Source organism: Cyprinodon variegatus, unplaced genomic scaffold (genome assembly GCF_000732505.1).
Source record: "Cyprinodon variegatus isolate N-32 unplaced genomic scaffold, C_variegatus-1.0 Scaffold431, whole genome shotgun sequence".
In the NCBI taxonomy this organism is placed as follows: domain Eukaryota; kingdom Metazoa; phylum Chordata; class Actinopteri; order Cyprinodontiformes; family Cyprinodontidae; genus Cyprinodon; species Cyprinodon variegatus.
In genome coordinates, this window is record NW_015150884.1 from 301,845 (window position 1) to 323,796 (window position 21,952).

General features: G+C 36.6%; 2 protein-coding genes across 2 annotated transcripts in view; both read left to right on the forward strand.

Annotated features, from left to right (window-relative positions):
* The window catches only part of LOC107093523 (solute carrier family 2, facilitated glucose transporter member 6-like), a 9,830-nt gene extending 8,005 nt beyond the window's left edge, over nt 1-1,825 (forward strand). Inside the window, exon 8 of the mRNA XM_015388638.1 lies at nt 1,127-1,825. Coding sequence (XP_015244124.1) covers nt 1,127-1,425 — 299 coding nt within the window. The 3' untranslated portion in view covers nt 1,426-1,825. The remainder of the gene's footprint in view (nt 1-1,126) is intronic.
* An 8,821-nt stretch (nt 1,826-10,646) lies between these two features.
* On the forward strand, nt 10,647-18,023 carry LOC107093536 (lipopolysaccharide-induced tumor necrosis factor-alpha factor homolog). The gene is made up of 5 exons (XM_015388661.1): nt 10,647-10,812; nt 13,960-14,009; nt 15,274-15,372; nt 15,504-15,687; nt 16,765-18,023. The coding sequence occupies exons 2-5, from the start codon at nt 13,964-13,966 to the stop codon at nt 16,880-16,882; spliced, it is 447 nt and encodes a 148-aa protein (XP_015244147.1). The 5' UTR covers nt 10,647-10,812; nt 13,960-13,963; the 3' UTR covers nt 16,883-18,023.
* The last annotated feature ends 3,929 nt before the right edge of the window (nt 18,024-21,952 follow it).

Genomic DNA, 21,952 nt, shown 5'->3' on the forward strand with positions numbered 1-21,952 from the left:
AAATGCTTTTGGAGCTTCAAGTCTGAATCCAGCACTAGACCTTGATTTCGGGCCTGATCAGTAACTAGCTGAAGTGACTGAAGCTGCGTGCTAACTTTAGAGCAAAGCATCCATGTTTTAATCACTCAATATTATTTAGAGCTTCTGGCTGATATTTATCATATGTTATTTACTTAAGAGGACTGGTGGAACACATAGATGTGTCTGATACATTTTCTTAATGAGAAAGATATGGTAAATTGGCTATATCATGGTCATAGTCACAGTGAGAAAAAAGGCCACTATGGTTATAACCTAGAAAAAAAAAACAGTGCTACTAGTTTCTGTTATGTCATATATGCATATAAAATTGTTAATTATTTTTATTGTATTGTAGGCATGCAATATTTTTGCCAGCAGGGGGCAGAAAAAATAAAGACAAAAGGAAAACTACTGTAACAATACTCACAATAATTAAAACAGTTTTATTAAGTTGATAACCTGCCAACCTGATCATGAGCATTTCCAAAATGTATATTTATTTAGGGAGGAAAACTTTTAAGCTTTTATTATTTTTCTGGTTATCATAATAACAGTTGTTTCCTCATGATGATGATGATGAGCTCTTAGCTGTATGGAAAATGTTTATTATAAGCATTTCTTGGTTGCATCTATTTTTAAATGGGTATTTATCTCATTCTTCAACACCATTCCTCATGTTTAATTTTGATTTAAAGAAATAACATTTTACTTGTGTGATTAATACGATGTTGGCCTCATAGAACAATAATATCAAAGTGACAAGGTATCAGGAAAGAGGCCTCTTCTGCGTTAAAGGTGGAAGAAGGTGTGTCTACCAGCCGATTCACCGAACAACTGGACTATCAACATGCAGAAGTCATTAGGAGTATTCACACTGTTTATTTTTGCAACCCCATTAGTAACAGCTGCAGATTTTTTTCTTAACCTACTGGAGCCCAATTAACTGTTGCCTTCCTAATTGTCTACATTCATGTCCTCAAACTCATTAAATCCTGGCAGGTGAAACTGGTTATCATGTCGTCACAGCTGTGTGACTGAAGCAAAACAAAAACTGTATGCTCCACCTGTTTCTTGCTCTGTCATCTCATTGTTGGCTGTCTCCTAGGATACGCCATGGGATGGGGACCCATCACTTGGTTGCTGATGTCAGAGGTTCTGCCACTGGTGGCGAGGGGCGTGGCATCAGGCCTATGTGTCACCGTAAGCTGGGTGACGGCCTTCGCCCTGACACAAGCCTTCACCCACTTGGTGGACGCCTACGGCCTCTACGTGCCCTACCTGATCTTCACTGTGGTGTGCGTCTTCGAGACTCGCAAACGCTCGCTGGAGGAAATAGAGAACTACTTCAGGACAGGACGCACATTCACCATCAAGGAAAATCATCCTAGTGTTGTTTCCAGTTGAAAACAAGAATTCTTACTCTAAAAGTTTTTTCCTTTTATTTTCTAATTTCCTTTTTTACTACAAAACTACAAACCTTATGGCATCCTGTTGGGATTCCATGTAATAGACTAAACAAAGTGGTCCATCATATTGAAACTGGAGGCAATGCTCTTAGACTCTTCTATTAACTCTTACTGTTTTAAGGCTCTATAGAATCCCCTTTCCTTGCCTTAACATCTGCATGGGTTTTGTAATGTCTGCTAGCCTTCTCCATCTTTGCACTTTATTTTGTAAAATAGCTCAAGTTTTCTAAGATTGGAAGCCCGTTTCTGGAAACCGCAGCGTTGAAGTTCTATAGTTTGTGTCAAACACATTATTTGTATGACTTCTTTTTTATTCTTCCATTAAGGTCAGATTTGTAGTTTGTACATAATGTGTACACAATGGGAAATAGTTCATGTAGTATAAATAGCTCTTGAACCTGGTATACTTGGTAGAGAAGGATCAAGCAGACAAAACTATGATGCTTTAGATTAGAGTTTATAGTATTTCCTTTCTTTCATCCATGGTGAAACCATACGTTTATAAAATAGCAGTATAATAGCTGCAAAGATTCAGGTCAGACAGAACAAAACATGGCCTCAGTAGTTAAAAAAAAGGGAAATACAGCCTTAGTATGGAAAAGTTTAAAGCTACACTCATGAAAAAAATACTGACTTCTTTTTATCGTTTTTGCATCATATGCTAAAATGTCTTTGATAAGATAAGATAAGATAAGATAAGATAAGATAAGATAAGATAGACTTTATTGATCTCACATTGGAGAAATGCACTTGTCACATTGGCTCAATAGTGCCAGAAGAAGGTGCCAAAAAGAGGAAGAGGTGCATGGGGTATATATAGTGCGTCCACATATATACGGTGGATCAAGAAAATGGTACCAGGTAAAGAACAACTGTGAGATAGTGAGATAAATATAACAGCTGAAGTCTCTTATTTGACAGGATTATTGCACAGGTCATTGCACAGGGTATTACATTTTAATTGCACATTAGTTATTGCAGTTAGGGTGCCAAATGGCTGATGGCCACAGAGATGAAAGACCTGCGGTAGCGCTCCTTTTCACAAACAGGGTGTAAAAGTCTTTCGCTAAAGGAACTGCTCAGCTTCTCTACAGACTGGTGCGGAGGGTGGAAGGTGTTGTCCATGATGGATGTAAGCTTGGACAGCAGCCTCCCCTCAGCCACTTCCTCCTCTGAGTCCAGAATGCAGCCTAGGACACAAGCGGCATTTCTCACCAGTTTGTTCATTCTCTTTCTGTCCCGCTTTGTGCTGCCAGGGGCCCAGCAGACAACAGGGTAGAGGAGGGCTGATGCCTCCAGAGAGTCATAGAAGGTTTTAAGCAGGGGCCTGCCCACTCTAAAGGACCTCAGCCTTTGTGTGCTTTTACTGTTAAATATTATAATAACATTTCATTATGTACTCTTCGTCATGGTCTTCTCCTAAAATGTGATGGTTTTTTTGTTGTACTAAAGGATTTATTGTTAGTTTTAGTTACCGGACACATAAAAACAAAAATAAATAATCTGGAAACATTCACTTTAAAAAAGAAGCTCATACCAACCAGATTAGCTTGGTTAGAGTGTCACAAGCGAGACTGACTTAATGATAGTGATGTCCTTTTAACTTTTTTTTTTATAGAAATCACATTGACTGTTTCCTTTTTACATTTTGGCAACTAAAGGGATCTATCTATGTGGAGATCTTGTATATTTGTTTAAAAAGTAGTGTAAATAAAATCACGTACTTATTCTCTTTCCAAACCCAAAGGCATTTGTCCTGTTAGACAGGAGACATTGTTGCAATTTTTTAAGGCTTTTGGGCTTGTGTGTTATGTTAGAAAGTCCATTATGCCTTAAGCTTTTTATTTTTTTTTTCTTTGCCTACAGTAACTGGTTCTTGCATTTTTCTTTGATCTACGTTACTTAACCCTTGTGTTAGCATCGGACCAATTTAGGTTAAATCGGCTACAACAGTAATTTAGTATTAGTCTTTGCCCATTTGAACTGCAAATAAACAAATCTACTTATATTAAATGAAAAAGCATGATGTTTATTATGATCCTATTATCCTTGATGAAATCTCAAACCTAAGAGGAAGGGTGAAAGTTAAATAAACCTCTGTAGACTTCTAGATAAACAAAAGGTGGGGAAGAATGGCGGACACAAAAACAGATGCCAAAAGAAGCTGATAGAAGATAGACACAGAAGTATTACTACTGGCACTTCCTTTCTCGCAGTAGCTTTATACCTCCTGAGTCACAGACTATTTTTGTCCCTCTGACCACACCTACATTCATCTCTCTCCGCTCCTCCTAGTAAGCGCTTCAATTGGTTTGTACGGGTACATGCCAAAAACATGATTAACATTTGCTGTTCCCAAAAACGCAAAGTAAAGTGAGACAAGCAGTGGAATAAAAATTTAAACTATTTATCTTATCATCAGCGAACTAACAGCTCTGCTAATCAGTCTGCATTTAGCTCCTATTGAATATAAGGAAACTATCAATATAAGCAGCTCACCTTTGAGAAAGATGAGTCCCATTCCCAGTTCAGCAAAGAAGAAGACCGAGTTCCTCATCGGTCTGATGTTATGCAGATGATACTCTGGTACACTTTATGTTTGATGTTTTGTGCCTTTAGACCTGAACACTGATTACCTGGAATCAGGAATGGTTACAGATCCTAAAAATACACATTTTACCTCACTTTGCATTACAGTATAGATGAGGTATGTAGAATACAGATGAACATCAAAAGGACTTTTAGTGGAATTTTCATCACCAGTGTTTGGTATGAAGTAAAAAATATTTAGAAATGAAAATATGGTATTTTGATACAATATGTCTACATTTAAATTTTTTTGTTTTTTTTTTTACATTTTGTCAGTTTAAAAACAGGATTTTCAGTGATGAACAAAAGCAAAGCTGAGAGTAAGATATAAGGAAACAGTACTGGCTTTTTTAACTGTTTGTAAAACTGAGACTGAACAGGTTGTTTGAACATTTTGATGTAGGTCCTGTCCCCTAAATAAAATCTGATTAAACTAATGGCAGAGGTTGCCTAATCTAAACAGGGTTCGCCTGTTTGCAATTCAATCTCAGCATCATGAAGACCAAGCAGCACAGCAGAAGGGTCAATACGGAAGATATGGATACACTAACAGCAGAATAATGTTATAATACAATGTTCCAGCATTTAAAGATCACTTTGAGTACTGAGTGTTTGTCCCTCTGACAAACGCTTGGCCTCACAGTAACTGTTGCATTGATGAGCCACAAGTCAGCACTTTAGGTTAATGGCGTCCCTTACTTCCAGTATCCCCAATCAGGTTTAGGGGTTAGAGCAACAGGCAGTGTTAACCCTTACAGCCACGGCTAAGGGTTATAAACTATCAGACTGTTAATGGCTCCAACATCCCCCAGATTCTGGGAAACGCTCTTCTGGAGGTGGGACTTAAATAGACCATTGATTCCATCTAAGTACCGGTCCCTCATAGAGGTCAACAAGAGGCAGCAAAAGAGCTGAGACTGCGGCCTTCCAGAACAATGCCTAACCCTAATTTATGTCAAAGAATAGTCATGCAGGTAAATAGGTCTATCAATGGCCTTATCTATGTCGGAATAGGAACCTGGCTTTAGAACTCACTGACCTTGTCTCCTCATATATTTTCTTTTGTTAGAGCTCTTTAATCCCACCCAAGGAAATTTTTATTTATCCCAAGGAAATTTCGAAATTACAAGTAATCAATGGAATATTTCCTTCCTACTCTGCAGCATCACTGAATATAATATAATATAACAAGAGTATTTTCTGCATTTCAAGAATGGTGACATTTGAAGTAACCTTGGTTTGCAGAGGCCTTTATTTCTTACAAACATAAATGTTTTTATTTGAGGTTTTTAATGCTGTGAGAGAGTTTGATCCTATTTGGAACCAAAACTCAGGCTAAATCTTAATGAATAAAATGTAAATAAACACATGAAACAATGAAAATAGTCCTTCTTCTGCTTAGAAGAGCCAAATAATAATGACATCTTTTTACTGGAAGAGAATCCCTGCTATTTTAATTACTGCCATTAACTGCAGCAGTCAATGGTTTACACAAACTACAGCTTGTTTGGAAATTGAAACTGGGACGTACGAGTGAATTGAAGATTTTATTGATAACCTACCAGTATCTTGTGAACTGAATGTCAAACCTCATGGTTGGCTTGTCGTGGAATGCTGTCCATCTGGCTCATCGAAACAAGCCACAACCACCCCACCCTTCTTACAGCACAAAGCGTCAACACCCAACACCACCTTTTTTTTACTGTAGATGCTGCCAAAAGTGATTCGAACAGGTAGAAAACTCTAAAAATTCACAGAATACTACATTCGGTATAATTCAAACAGCTTAGAGTGCTTTACTAAATAAAACTCTGTTAACTTTTTCGTAATTTTTCATGGTTCATCCACTGACTTCTAAATATTTAATGGGATTTTCTGTGATAAATCGCTAGATCCATCTCTGCAAAATAAAAGAACAACACATGGTTTTATAATTGTTTACAAATAAAATCTAAAAAGCGTCCTCACTGGTCACAGTAGGTACAGGTAGAGGCTGTTTAACAATTGTCTCTGGTTTTATGTGGCTTTAGAGAAGAAGAAGCCCAGACAGAAATTGAACGCAACGCTTTGTGGATTAATATACAGGAAATCTGTTTAATAACACTGTCAGTTATTACTTACTTAGTTCATGATATTTTGTTGTTGTGTTTTTAGCACACAAGCTGAAGACGGTGGTTAAATGATGATTACTACAACTATGAAATAAAAAGGATTTAGAGGCATGGATACATTATGCTGGTGTGAATTTACATGTGGGCTTCTTGTTAAAAGGAAATCAAATAAAATATTTAAAATATGCTTTTCCTCACTACCCTTGTAGATTAATCTAGTCCTTTTAACCAACTAAACAATGATGAGAAGGCGGCATGGATCAGACTTTCAGACATTGTTTTTGTTTTAGTTGCTTTGTTATTGTTTAGAGTGACCACTTCCTAGAATTAGGCAACGTTTTAGGGATAAAATGGCTGCATTTTAACCTTGCGCAGAATGCACTCAATGTGTTTGGGTTAGCCACAGCCAAGAAACTGGCTCCAGGCAATCACGCAACAAGTCTGACCATTTTAAATTCAAAGGAGAGGTAGTTTGGGTACAAAAATGTAAAATTACCCAGTTTTATCATAGCAGATATTGACTAGCCTGCTTCCAAGTTAACAGTCATATGTGGGTTTTCAAAATAAATTGATGCAGGATCAAGTTGGACTGTTTTTTTTCTGTTTTTTTGTTTTTGGTTCTTTGATGCCAGAAGTAATGAAAGTGCCCAAGTTAAAGCTAAATAGGATAAATTTTCACCTAAATGGAAACGTGAGAGGGAAGCGAAAAGCACTTCCATAAAGACATCAGTTTAGGTCTAAATGCGGCTAAAAAGTTGTCTGAATCATTCATGTGGGCCAATATATTTGTTTCTGCTATATTTAGAGCGAAGATTTTGAAAATCAGATCCGGTCTCCCAAAACACACCTGTAAGGTGGAGATGTGGAGACGCTCAGTCCGAGGACAGCGGAGATAATAACCTAGAATCCAGTGACCAACAGATGAAAAATGTTGCTGAGCTGGACTGGTCCTTTCAGCTTCCAAGATGAACACAAATATCTTATGAGTATCATGTCAGCTAACACTACAACGTTTACTTTCTACCTCTCATGTACAAAGTACATTAAAATCTTTTTTTTTATTATTCCACATTTTAGTTTCTCTGTTGAGCATCTTGTTCAATTGTGACAAGTTGGTTTAAGGTGTAAGTTACCAGTGACAGTGAAACTTAAGACTTCATGAATCCAGGTACAATCATTTATCCTTCACAAGATGCTGTCACTACTCACTTTTAAGTAGAACCTACAACACAATGTTCCCTTCCCCTTTCTAACTTTGTAACATCCTAAGCAGCGCCAATATGACCCATTGACCCACCTTTGATCCAACAAGGGACCATATCACACAATATGGTCACAGAACCAAAATCGTCCACAAAGGGGCAAGTCGTCTCCTCTGGCGTCAGGGTGTGATGAAGAAAGGATTAAGTATTTGAAACACAGCATATATTTACCATTGCCAGCTGTCCAAATGCACATTTTACTCAAAGTGCAACATGATGCGTTATAAACAGTCATACATAAAAGAAAAGATTTCGGTTGTTGTCATACTGTAAAACAGAACCTTCCAAAAATATTATAACCCCAGAATTGTGTTTACATTTTTAAACTTTTATATATTTTACCGGCTGGAGCTTTTTCAGATATGATGTAATTCCCAGTTAGATTCAGATAATTGTTTTCAGCATCCTAACTCAACATTATCTGTTGATTCCACATCCTTATGTGTGGATCTGCATCCCTCTTTTTTCTTCTTTGCTTCCAACAATCTTTAATATCTATTTAGGCATCTACTGAGGTTATGCCACCCAACCACCTGAATGTTTTATTGAGATGCAAAATATGAGTTTGTTAGGCTTGGAACAAGCAGTATTACATTTGCTATGTATCTTTGAGCTCTACTGTTTAGTGTTAGTTTCAGCTTGGTTGTATGGTTTAGTTTTGGGGTTTCAGAGTAAAGAGGCTTCTATACATCATTTTAGAGAAATATTAATAAATAATGTAATGCATCACCCTCCTCGGATGGATTACATGAGAATATCTAATCCCATTAACAAAAATTAGCAGAGATAATTGGATCCTGATTAGATTCAACACATATCTGTGTGCCATTTGATTCAATTTAACAGTTGATTTTTACTGGTACATGACCAAACCAGGAGCTTCTGCAAAGGCTGTGGAATGAGATAATGAGTAAATGTGTTTTGTAATTATAGAAAACAATGCCAAGAGGCAAAAGGCAGGTTATAAACAGAAGGGCCCTGGGGTCAGAGCCCAGAGGCACACCTGATCTAATGGAGCAGGGGTTGGGTTTAGAGGACTGGAGTAGGATGATCAGCTATGATTCAAAACATTTAAGCAGGGCGTGTCACAAACAGTTTCACAATATATTCAACTTCAATCATCATAGCAATGTACAATGGTCCAATGTACAGTAGTAACGTTTCAAAGAAAATTTGGGATGTTGCAAAACCCTAAAATACCAAGTAAATCGGCTGAAACCAGACATCCTTCAACGTACCTACAAGACAAAGCAGTGGATCTGGACTACCACCACCGATCGGACTGCACAGCTGTTGGGAACCAGGAAGACTGAAAACAGGCTGCTGTGGAGTCATTGCACTGATTTATCATAGAGATGATATCTTCATCAGTATCTTCCAAATGAGAAAAAAATGTCTTTTACTGCATATTTTGGATTATCCCGGGAAGCTGAAAAAAAAAATGATTGTGTTTTAATCAAAGTCATACTATTTACCAACCTCTAATGCTAGTTTTGATTAAAACTTAAATCCCCTGGCATGGCTGTGATGCAGGGATATAGAAAGTGACCCCCAGTCCCCAGAGATGGGTATCCAGAGTTTTAGTCCTGACCCCTTTCTACTTATTTCCTATTAAAGATATTGTGGAGGATTTTCATGATTTTTTCAAATGACTCGCCCTCTCGACTTTAAAAAAAAAAAAACAAAAAAAAAACATGCACAACCCTGTAATTGTTTGAACCCTGTGTCCACTCCCAAGAGGGAACACCTATTAATGGGCTGGTTAACCGCCCTGCAGCAGTGTGTCGCAGTGAGATATTTTTGATTTATGTCCAATGTTGAAGCGTGGTCTGCGCTATGTTATTCCACGCCACAACGCAAGAGGGACAATCACGAACTAGCTGTAGGTGTAGATACAGCCAAGGAGGCGAGGAAGTGGGGGCAAGTTTGTGCGACAATGGAGGGACATGAGGGCGAAAAAGAGTGGGGATCCAGGTGAAAAAAAGCTCCCAGCTTTCTCGCGCACCTCGCTCTTCTAGCTGGTCCATCTTCACGAGTAGTTTTCCGCAATGGCGGTCATACTGTTTAAAGGTTGCTGTTCTCATAGCTCACACAAACTTACTGCGTCCAAACGTACGCCCTCACCCCTAAATCCCTTAATCACTAAATGGAGTTGGGAATATATAGTGCACTTTATACCAAACTCAGTTAACTGACGGTTCGGACAGATGATCACTGCTTTTTGCTCCGTTGGTCACATACTGTAACTCCTCCTCCACCGCATGGTGCCTGCGCCATCTTTGTTATTAGTCACCACTGTCCGGTAGCGACAGCCTTTGGCGACAGCGGGCTGCTGTGACAGCAAATCCTATAATGCTATGCAAGGAGAGCTCTCCACGCAAAGCATTATGGGATATATCTACCTCTTCTGAGACCTCTCTTTTCCTATCATAGTCTTCGTTGACACTTTTTCTCTTACAACCCCCGGCCATTTTTAAAGAACCGCGGTGAGAAAGGTGAGCTTCAATGACCGTCTGAAATCGTAGCTCACCACAGATATACGTCTGAAAGTGCGCATGTGCAAACAAAGATAGCTAACCTGGGACAAGCACATAGGACGACCTTACGTAAACATATCACCACAATTATTGACAATTAGGAGGAACACTTATTTAGATGATCGACCCGGAGTTAAAAGATCATCTTCTATACCTTTAAGACCCTTTATAAATAAAAGCCACTCTTAACAAAACGAAAAACAATGCCAACCACATTTGCTTCTGGTTAGGGCTGAACCGGTTCTGTTTACCTTTATTTCAATGTGAAATCATAATAAATTTGGTCGAACTTATGAGAATGAATGAAATCAAACTTTCTTTTTGAACATTTTTAAAAAGGGTTTGTCTTTGGTCATAAAAATTCTCCGAATTCCTGGGAGTAAAATCATGCAAATGTGTGTCACTTGGTTCCTCTATGGCCTTAGGCTGAAATACCAAGTAAGAAACAATGCATCAGCATCTCTGGTCTGTGTAACTGAGCTGTTTGCTTTATCATGCAGCACCATCGGACAGAGACGGGTTAATCCACATAAAGAAAGTGACAAATATATACACTCCCTCGGTAATCTCTTGGAAACAACCAGCAGGTTATATGAAGAAGAAGAAAAAAAAAGACCAGTACAGGCTGTTCCATCAAAACTACTGGGTGAGTCACTCCTGCTTCTTGTTCATTGTTATGGCGAAGGCGGGGCAGTGGGCAGGTTGAAGGTGAGGCTCATAGAGGTAGAGGAGAGACAGGCTGTCAGCTTCAGTCACTCAGAAGTCACCAGGAGGAGCTCACACACACACACACCTATCTGCATACTCACTGCAACACACTACCAAGGTAAGACCAAAAGAATATTTACACTTTTTTATTCAATCGATTCATTATTTTATTGTTCATTTAATTTTCATACAGAGCAGAAGGAAAAGGGATCTGATTTATGACTGAATAAGTTTGGATTTCATGATAAAAGAGATAAATTACATTCAGATTTTGGATTATTTTAATTCTCAGATTAAAATCACTCCAACTAAAATTGTTGCTCTTGTATTCAGATATTCAATTCTATCTGTTGTAATCTTTGTATTTTACACAACCTATAAACATAAGATGGAGAAAGAATAAAACCAGCAAATTAAAAACGTTTACTTTCAGAACAACCAAACAAAATAAAATAAAGTTTGATTAAGTTTAATATCTAAGAATTGTTCCTTCCAAGTGCAAAAATAACGTATTGTCTTTCAGTTTGTATTTGCTATTTTGTTTGAATTTGTAATAAATTCGACCCAACAAAAACATCAGCTTCTGATAACTCTCCGAAAGCGGAGTGCAAAAACAGGTTAGGATTTTAACCCTTTTTACATTAAAGTAACTTTAATCATTTAGTTGTTTCTAGTCTGAATTATGTTCACTAAAACCAGCTGATTGGATAGATTCTAGCATCGCTTTTGATGTCATCAAAAAAAGGCACAATTATGAGTTTTTGTTTTCAGGTTTGAAGTGAAAACTTTGTGTTCCCGAACTAAATCCCCAGTTATGTTTTTCTTAATACCCTAATTAACAATTTTAAAATGAATCTCTATCATTTAGTTACTATTAAATGTTCCAGTTTGCTGTGTTGTTCAATTTAGAACTGTTTAAGAGCCACATTTTTAAGCTTTAAGAAAAGAAAAATGGAGGGCATCAAAGAGAGGTCATATATTGTTTTCTGTGGGCTTATTTTTTTTTCTCTAAATCCAAACTTTAATAATACAGACAACTGTAGGACTAAAGGGTGAACTGGGGAACTTATTGTTCCTGCTTGTCTCCACCTTGATCAGCTGATTCAAATCCATTTACAGGCATTGTCACATTCAGGTTGGACCGGCACAGGTGCCACATAGTGCACAGTAAGAAGCCACACCTGTGATTCTGATACAGTTCATGGGATTAGCATGAGAAACAAGACAATTTAGAATAAAAAAATATTAAGTTTGGACTATATTTCCTGCCCAAACTTCACATCATGATAAAAGATAAAACCTGCACAGTCAGAATCAGTTTTTTTGTTCTTGACCGTTTTGGAACCAACTTAGGGAATCAAAGACTGCAGCTGGACCGGTAGCCCTGTAAACTTATCAGAGGATGTATTGATTTACCCTTTAAACGTCTTTGATGGTGGCTTAAAAGCATCTTTTTTTGAGAACCACACCTAATTCTTATCTCCATGACACTGCAAAGTTTCCCATGTATTGACAGGTGGTATTCAAGAGGAAAAAAACCTCTGAGACTTAGAGAAATATCTCTAACAGGATCAACTGTTTTACTTGAAAAACCTGAAACCAGTGCCAGCTGTTTGAAAGCCACTGGAACGGAGCCAGGGAGTGACACGAAGCCAGTTATCTAAGATCTGACCTCATACCAATGCAACACATACAGGTGTTTTGATAAAAAAAAGAAAGATGGAACAGTGAGGTTGCAACGTTGAGGTTTTTTAAAAAAAAAATACATGTAAATGACCAAAAGGACCGATTACTGACAACGTCTGGGTCTGAGTGACACACCCTGACTTAGTCTGTGATACAGAAAGAAGCATGCAGCTCTGTAGCATTCCTCTGCTGGATAAAGGTGCATTCAGGCCCTCTGTGTGAGACAATGAGAGCTTTTGCTAACCAATACTCAAGACACACATTATGCTAAATGAAAATGACATCTCTTTTTGATTTTTTGTTTTTGTTTTTAGTTCATATTGTACAATATTTGATAACATCCTAATTGCTGGAGTGAATGTTTAACATTCAGAGATATCTGAACTGAGACCATATATGCCATAGGGTGTGTTGTTGGGGGAGGCATTCCATCCATATAATAAGCCTTCTATTACTTAACACAAGTTCCTCAGTTTGTCACTTCTTTTACAGATCATTATTACTCACCAAAAATAAACAGTACAGCATGTATACATTTTTGAGCTCAGATTGCAAATTACAACTTTGAGGTATTTTAAAACATACTTTAAAACATATGACATGTTTTTGTCCTGCACACGTTCAGCATGGATTAGAGTTAAAAGACCAAACTGACAAAGACAAAAAAAAATACTTTCTTGTAGTAACTAACATAAAAAAACACAAAGCATGCTCTTATTCTTTACTTACGTACAAAAAAAAGCAACTGAATACAGATTTTATTTCCATTCCAACTTTCATAGAAACTCTGATAGTCATGGGATGTTTTTCAGAGCTTTTCATTGCAATCCAGGCAAAAATATACAGAATCAGGTTTCCTCAATATTATATTTAAACCCTTTGCAGTTGAAGAAGCTTTTAATAAGGTCTTCAAATGCATTTAGTCAATTAATATAGGTGTAAAAATGTGTATGATTAATAAAAACTTGCCACTAGACCCTATGGAGATTACTGTTTATTTATTTATATTTAATTTCCTCAGCTGAATTAATAAGTCTTCATAAAATAAAAGGATTATGCATTTTGAGGGTTACAGATAGATGAAGCGGGAGCCTAGCGGGGCCCTCAAGATTTTAAATATCTAACATCTAAGTGGTTAAAACTGTAGATGATCGCTGAACCAAATAACATTTTCCACATATTTCAGAACAAGTGTTTAAAAGAAGACATTAGAATTGCTTCTAACATTTACATGGGAAGCTGTTTGTTCAGACTGAAAGGAGTTTCAGTCGGTGGCCGCACCTGAAATATGTCGCCACAGACACACCCAGGCGTTTCCTGGGGATGCTGACACAAAACATCCACACAATGTAGAGTTTATACCAGACGACTGATCCATCACTCTTACCATGTCAGTTATGGAAGATACCGGTTTGTTTTATTTTTTTAACTGAGAGCAGAAAAAAGGAAGGGTTTGGCTCCCTCTTGTGGCAGACAGTGGTACCCTACCTCACAACATTGAACAGAACAATTTTAGATGTGTTGTCTTGTTATGTTAGATGTGTTTTGTACTAATTTCCTGTATTCTATTTCTGTGCAGAAATATGAGCGCAAGTGGAAAACAAGACCCACCTCCCTACCTCATACCAGGTATGACAGAACACACATCCTTTCGAAGACTGCAAGCCCACATAGACACTTTTCAATATTTTAGCAAAATGTCTGAATTTACAAAGACCAACACAAAGAACATCATAATTGGGACGTGAGAGGAAAATCATAGCATTGCTCCTTTTACTCAAATACCCCTAAATAAACTTTACAGTATAACCCAGCTGTTTATGAAGCCTTCAAAGCTTGATAGAGAATATTAAGTGAACAAACTGTAATTTAAAGGCCAATGAGCTGCAGAGATCCACAGCTTAGTTTGGAGAAACTATTGGCATGCAAAACCCCAGTTGTACTCTCCACAAATCAGCCTTTTAAGGCAAAAGGATGTGTTGATGAAACAGATAAAACATGTGGAAGAAGGGGAACTTAGCTTTTATTGGGCTGCAGGCCCTGCAACCTGTTGCTCCGGAGCCAAAAGGGGCCCATTGGACCCCTTACAATGGCTCTTAATAGTTTTTTTTTAAAATAATTATGCAACTAACTAGTGGTTTTGAAGTATCAGTCTAAGAAGATGAATAAATATGTTCTTTATTTCTTGTCTTTAGTTCAGACACCAGGTGTTTTTAGTTTACATTAACTTTTATCCTATAAAAGAAAATCCCTGCTTCCTCTTTATTGAACTTTTATGTTTTGTCCTTATTTGAACCCTGTAAAGCCCAAACAGTTCAAATAATTGTGAGACAATTCTCATTTATTTTAAAACAAAGTTGTAATTGGACATTAACCAATAATAAAAAGATAAATCAGTTTTGAATAATTTGAATTAGATGTTATTTGTATCGGTTGTGATACATTAGGGATTTCTGTGCGATTAATGATGGATTTCTATTGGACACTCGATGTGTCCGTTCATATAAATCAGGATTTTCAAGAACATCGATATCATAATGATGTAGAGATCTCAAAAAGTAAAAAATAATACAACTGGTATTAAAGGGTAGTACAATAAAATAAAACTGTTCACAATGACAACAGATTTTTTTTATAGCAGATATATAGCAGAAATAATTAGCTGTTTTTTTATTTCAAAAGTCTTGTAATATTTGCAGCTTTAAAGAACTTTTATTTAGATGAACTTTAAAACCAACTTTGAAAATTGTTCTTTACAATCAGACACATCATTCCCGTGATGCAACAGCATCATACTGTAGGGATGCTTTTTTTCCAATTAACATGATCATCAACACCATCTTCTTGTTTTTTAATCCCCTTCTTTTTTTTCTTCTTTGTTTGTTTGATTCAGTTGAAGGTCAGGGATCTGGTGTGAAGGTTTACCATGTGCACACCCCGTTCACCCCCCCAGATCATGAGCAGGCCGCCTCCGCCGCCTCTGTCACACCAGGTAATTTTGCACATCATGAAACACCTTTTTTTTTAACATAGAAATGATTATTTTATTATTTTTTGTATTAGAAAACTTCATCAGAGTCATTCTCTAACCTTTCCATTCCTCTTCTCCTCATGTCTCTTTAGTTTACACCTGTGGAGGGGGAGGCAATGGGGAAAACAAAAATAAGTTTGTGAGTTACGAATCGGGTCTGGGTCGTACAGCAGGCATGACGACCTGCTCGAGCTGCCAACAGCAGGTCATGACCGACGTCACCTACAAGGCAGGGACGTACGCCTGGCTCATGTGTATACTCTTCATCTGCTGCGGGTGAGTGCTTGATGGCATGTCTGCATTAGAACAAAAACTACTAATAATGTACAATAATTAGTTATCAAACACAGTAACTGTCATGACTTTGCTTTCAAAGTTACATCATTTCATTTAATATCCTAAAATATTCTTGAGGAGGAGTCTTTTTTCATTTAAAATATCTTTCAATATCATATGTCATTTTTTTCTTTCTATTTAATTCAGTTGTATTTATCATAGTTAATATTCAAGTAAATATTTTAACTAATTAAACACATCAAATATCTATTTCTCTATAAGCAGTGTATTAATACTTTCATCTATAACAAAAGTGAAAAGAGTATTTCTCATTAAGTAAAGTTTAAAATATATTGATTTTATAATTTAGGTTTATGATTGATATTTATTCATTTGAAAATAAAATGAATACGAAATCCTTATATATTAAATCGAATAATATACCAAACAAATTATTTTATTTGTATTCAAATGACCAAAGTTTTCCTAAACCAATGCGATCAACCATTATAATGACGATATATTACAGATTTCTTACTAAACATCCGATATCAGGCCGGTCACCATGACAACTGAGGGACATTCGCCCCCCGTTTCCTTAATTATAGCAATTAAAAATGCAAGATGAAGCTTCTGACAAAGAGGAAATTATTAGTTTAACAGCCACCAGGAGATGCTGAGATAAAAGATGCTACATCTTTTGTTCATCTCAGTTTATGACCACAAGGAAAAAGGCTGCAGCATCATGCTTAGTAGATTTTTTGATTTTTTTGCATACATATGCAATATGTATGAAACTTGAAAGAAACCTAAAAGAAAAACTGGTAATGGCTGAAAAAAGGACAGCAACCAGTAGGACGGCAAAGTTAAAGATAAAATCTAAATTTAGTTTAATAATCATTGACTTGATGCTCTCATTTACTAAATCCATACCCTTTAAACTTGAGCTTTGAAGAATGAGCAAAAACTACTTTATTCTCTATTGTAGCTTTTCAACAGCCAGGATGAATGAATCTCACATATGGTCGCATTAAACACAGCCGTTATTTAATTTTGAATTTTGTGGGGTTTTTGCAGGTTGTTCCTATGCTGCTGCTTGATTCCATTCTTCATGGACAGCTTCAAGGATGCTTACCACTCGTGCCCCCGCTGTAGCAGAGTCCTGCACATTGAAAAGAAGCAGTGCTGTAAATGATAAACCACCAGGAGAGATGGACCCATAGAAATAAAAAAGCACCATCCTGTCAGCTTTGTCTGCCTCTGGATCTCCTGAGAACCGCAGAGCAGCAAATCAAGTATTCTCTTTGGACACAGACTCCCTTATTTCTATGGATGAACCACTGGTTGTTGATCAGACAATAAACAACTTCTGCTCAGCTTTAGAATATTAACAGGCATACTGGGACTATTGCAAGACATTTAAACAGTAAATAGAAAGAAAACATCAACCTCTGGAAGGTAAATCACTCCCCACATTTAGAGATCTGTTCTATTTTTTACAAACCTTTTATTATGGTATAATGAAGACTTGTATACAGATTTTAATGTCTCCCCACTTGGAGGGACTTTTGAACACCTTATGAAACAAACCAATACAATAAAGAAGAGTGGTTGTCATGGTAGAAGAGTCCTTGAACAATAAGTTTGTATTGGTATGTTTTCTGAAAGGTTTCTGCCCTATAGACTCTGCATTATGAGTTCAACTGTATATTTTGTATGTATTTACACATAAAAACACACTTTTATTTTTACATCTGTTTAAAGAAGTAAACTATTAACCTGTTTTTTAACACACACATACCCAAATATCTATATATATAGATATTTTATATATATATATTTAAATATGTGGGTGTGCGTGTACGCTACAAATCATAGGTTTTGACACACTTTTGGTCATTCAATAGGTTTTCTTTCTTTTTGGATACAATTTGCACATATTGAAGAAAGAAATTGTGAAGATACAATATTTAAGACGTGTTTGGTAATAATTGAAAACATTTTATATCATAGATCCACCATAATAGCCTCCTTTTGCTTTGCTGAGGCTCAGCTGATCGCCATGTTAAGTGGCTTACAGTCTTGAAGGAGTTCCTAGAGGCAGTCCTGACAATAAAGACAAACTATTGAATAAGAAGGTGTGTCCAAACTGTTGATTGTCAGTCTATATAATTGATCTTCTATCTCTATGAACCACTTGCTGCTAAAGGAATATGCTAAAATGCTGGGACTCAGATCCGTCCCTGGGGGAAACTGAGCATGCTTGGACTTCCGTTATTTACTGTATCTGCTGGAAACTATTGTTACTCCAATTAAAAAATAGAACATATGGAAAATATTTGTCTCCCTGCCTTTTTTTCTGTTTATGAAGATGCGATTGTAGATTGATTTGTATTTAAATGTCACATTGTATGTGCTCTTCAAGTCCAGGGTCACTGTTTAGGGGAGTAAATCTGACATCCAGAGTTTAAAAAGAACCCCTATTAGTTTATCTTTAAGTTCAATAAAGTATTTAGAATTAAATAGAATAAAATTCAAAGCACTGTTTTAGCATATGCTGTGTTAAAAGAGACATAACCCTTTTTTTGGTACTCAGATTAAATTGTTCTCGTTTAAGGTGAGAAAATATCTACAAATTTATCTGCTTAAACATCTTGTTTTTAAGAACTTATTGATTAAAATGCCCCAGAATATTTAGCTTAAAGCTGCAAAAACTCTTGAGTTTGACGAATGAGTCGACTCAGTGCCTGCTAGGGGTCTTTGCACTAACAATATCCCTGATGATCTTGTCACGCTATGAAAGTTCTCTTCAGTATAAAATCAGCTGTTGCAATGAAGGCTTTTGCTCTGAAGACGCATTTTAAAATAAAAAAAATGCATTCATCAAATGCAACTTTACAAACAGTACAAAAATTTGCTTGTAAACTTTTTTAACCAAATAAATATATATACTTTTTGAAACTGAGAGATTTTAGCGTTCATGAGGTTCAATGAAAAGGCTTTAAAAAATGTCACTTATTGTATCTGTAATTTATCTTGACTATACTAAACTTACACCCAGTGAAATTTAGTGTTGTGTATCAGAATATTGGTGTTTCTTTCATTTTTTATGAGTAATGAATTATTAATTTATTCTACAATGCAACAATCTCCATCTGTGGCTTCATTTTTCTATAAATTGTGTAAAACTAATCAGAATATATCTATAATAACATTGAGTATCAGGCAGGAATGTATCTGCAACAGAAATTAGATATTAACTCAAGGTGTCATTATTATCAGTTGCAGCGCATGATGAATGCTGGCTCCAAATAAAAAAGAGATGATCTTTAACACATGTAAAAAGGAGGGGAAAAACAATGAATTCACAATAAAAAGTGTTTTTTCAGTCTTACAGAGATAGATATCTTATATGCCAGAGGAAAACATAATCTAAAAATAACAGATAAGAAAAACTAGAGCAATTATAAAATAAATACCTAGAATGCTGAAAATAGATACCTGACACAAACCCCAAGGAAGAGTAAAACTAAGAAATAACTCAAAATGATATAAATATTAACAGCTAGCACAGAATAACATAAATCAAAGGGTAACTAAAAGGACAGAAACCATCTCAATTTCTTCCCCAGCTCAACATGATCATCTAAACCTGCTGAAAAACATTGCATCAATGAATGTAGATAATATTAGTCTTATCAGCTCCTTGTGATTTTATTTTACATTGGCTGAAGCTAAACACTATATTGGACAGAACGGGATGAAGACCAGAATCACCAGATTCTCCGGACAAAACAGAGAAGCTTCACAGAAATGAAGGAGGATGTAGGTGGTTTACGTAATATGAGAGAAGGATGCTGAGATGAGAGAAATGATCTGCTTCAGTCAAACCTAAAAACAACAGCTACACAAAAAAAACTACCAGAAATGTGATATATGTAAAACACCCTGAGAAAACAGATGTTGTGAAGTAGGGCTATACAAACTGACTGATGTGTTTTATTTAGATGCTACAGTTTCATTCATAAAACATCTTTAATTACGAACAGCTTAAGCTCATTACATCCTCCTTTATTAAATTGAACAGAAATATCCTTTCTTCTTACAAAAAAGTGAATAACTTTTTTTAAAGCTTACATTTTGCTTAGGTCCTTTCTTCTTTAAATTATTAAACTTTCACTTGAGTTTTTTTTTTTTGCACCCATTGCATCTCTGCATAGCACCAACTATGGTGATGTACTGACATTGCGCTTTGACATGTGAATTAAAGGTGAACCTTTCTGATTTAGTGATCAGTAACTCATGAGTAGAATTAACTTTTCATGAAATTAAAGTATTTTCTTTTTTTTTTATTTGTAAACAATGTCACACACCATCACCAGTCTCTCCTTCTATATACAGTGAGGAAAATAAGTATTTGAACACCCTATTTTGCAAGTTCTCCCACTTAGAAATCCTGGAACACTGTATATCAGCTGCCTTTAAAATGTCCACCTCCACTCCATTTTTATCCTAAATTAGATGCACCCATTTGAGGCCATTAGCTGCATAAAGACACCTGTCCACCCCATACAATCAGTAAGAATCCAATTACTAACATGGCCAAGACCAAAGAGCTGTCCAAAGACACCAGAGACAAAATGTTACACCTCCACAAAGCTGAAAAGAGCTACGGGGGAAATTACCAAGCAGCTTAGAAAAAAAAAGGTCCACTGTTGGAGCAATCTTTAGAAAATGGAAGAAGCTAAACATGACTGTCAGTCTCTCTCAGAGTGGGGCTCCATGCAAGATCTCATCTCGTGGGGTCTCAATGATCCTAAGGAAGGTGAAAAATAATCTCAGAACCTCATAGGAGGAGCTGGGACCACAGTTTCCAAGGTGACTGTTGGTAATACACTAAGATGCCATGGTTTGAAATCATCCATGGCACGGAAGCTTCCCCTGCTTAAACCAGCACGTCAAGGCCCGCCAATGACCATTTGGATGATCAAGTGGAGTCATGGGAGAAAGTCATGTGGTCAGATGGGACAAAAATAAAACTTTTTGGTCATAATTCCACTAACTGTTTGTAGGAAGGAGGAGGAGTATCATCCCAAGAACACCATCCCTACTGTGAAGCATGGGGGTGGTAGCATCATGCTTTGGGGGTGGATAACCGAGGAGTGTCTCTGGAAGAAGCATATCAAGGTTCTGGCGTGGCCTAACCAGTCTCCAGACTTAACGCCAATAGAGAATCTTTGGAGGGAGCTCAAACTCCTCATTTTTGTCTGCGATAGCACAGAAACTTTACTGATCCAGAGAAAATCTGAGTGGAGGAGTGGGCCAAAATTCTCCTGAAATGTGTGCAAACCTCGTGATAAACTACAGGAAATGTTTGACCTCTGTATTGCAGACAAAGGCTACTGTACAAAGCATCAAAATAGATTTTCTAAGGTGTTCAAATACCTACTTGAAGCTGCTTAATACAATAGTAAAAAAGAAAGTGGACAGTGGACATGCGACTACGATGACAATTTCAGGTGCCTCCATGATTTCTAAGTCAGGGAACTTGCAAAAGAGAAAGGTTCAAATACTTATTTTCCTCATTGTATATTGTCCTGCATTTAAATCTTTTTGAAACTGTAAAAAAATGTAGATGGAAAAAAACTGTTAGCATCACATCATTAACCCAAATATTTATTCTGTGTTGTATTTAAGGTGATTCTTTGGGTCATTCCAGCACAACCTATTTTTACCTTCATGTCAGAGTTTTTCATTATTGCCCTTTACATAAAATATAGAAAAATCCCTTTCCCTCCTGTGTTTAGGATGTTAAACTCCCTATATTCCCCACATTTGGCCTCATCTGAGGACATATTCTGTTTGTTGCATTGCCTATATGGTTCTTTTTTAACCAAGATCTCAGAGTGTAAGGTTATAATCTGGCCCACACACCTTTGACACCATCACAAAACAGCCGTTTCTCCAAATAAGGTAGATGAAAGGGAAATAATACTTTGAAAGGATCTGCTTCTAATTTGATCAGAGCCTATATATGGGGCTTTGTGCATATCATCAAATGACATCTCAAATATAGCTAACTTTCCACTGAATGTCAATTAGCATACCGTTAAACTGTTGCAACAAGTTGCCCCAAATGGAAAAGCAGTCGAATTTTCTATTGCGTTTTTTTTTTTTTATAGAAAATTTTATTCAACATACATTTTTCCAGCAAAAAGGCAATATACAGGAATAGTTGTCGTACACTGCTGCTACACTGATGATT

Excerpts from the sequence above, each read along its gene's own strand:
- LOC107093536 (XM_015388661.1), top strand. The coding sequence starts at position 13,964 with ATGAGCGCAAGTGGAAAACAAGACCCACCTCCCTACCTCATACCAG. Across the intron at positions 15,373-15,503 it reads CGCCGCCTCTGTCACACCAG|TTTACACCTGTGGAGGGGGA; the intron begins GTAATTTTGCAC and ends ATGTCTCTTTAG. Across the intron at positions 15,688-16,764 it reads ATACTCTTCATCTGCTGCGG|GTTGTTCCTATGCTGCTGCT; the intron begins GTGAGTGCTTGA and ends GGGTTTTTGCAG.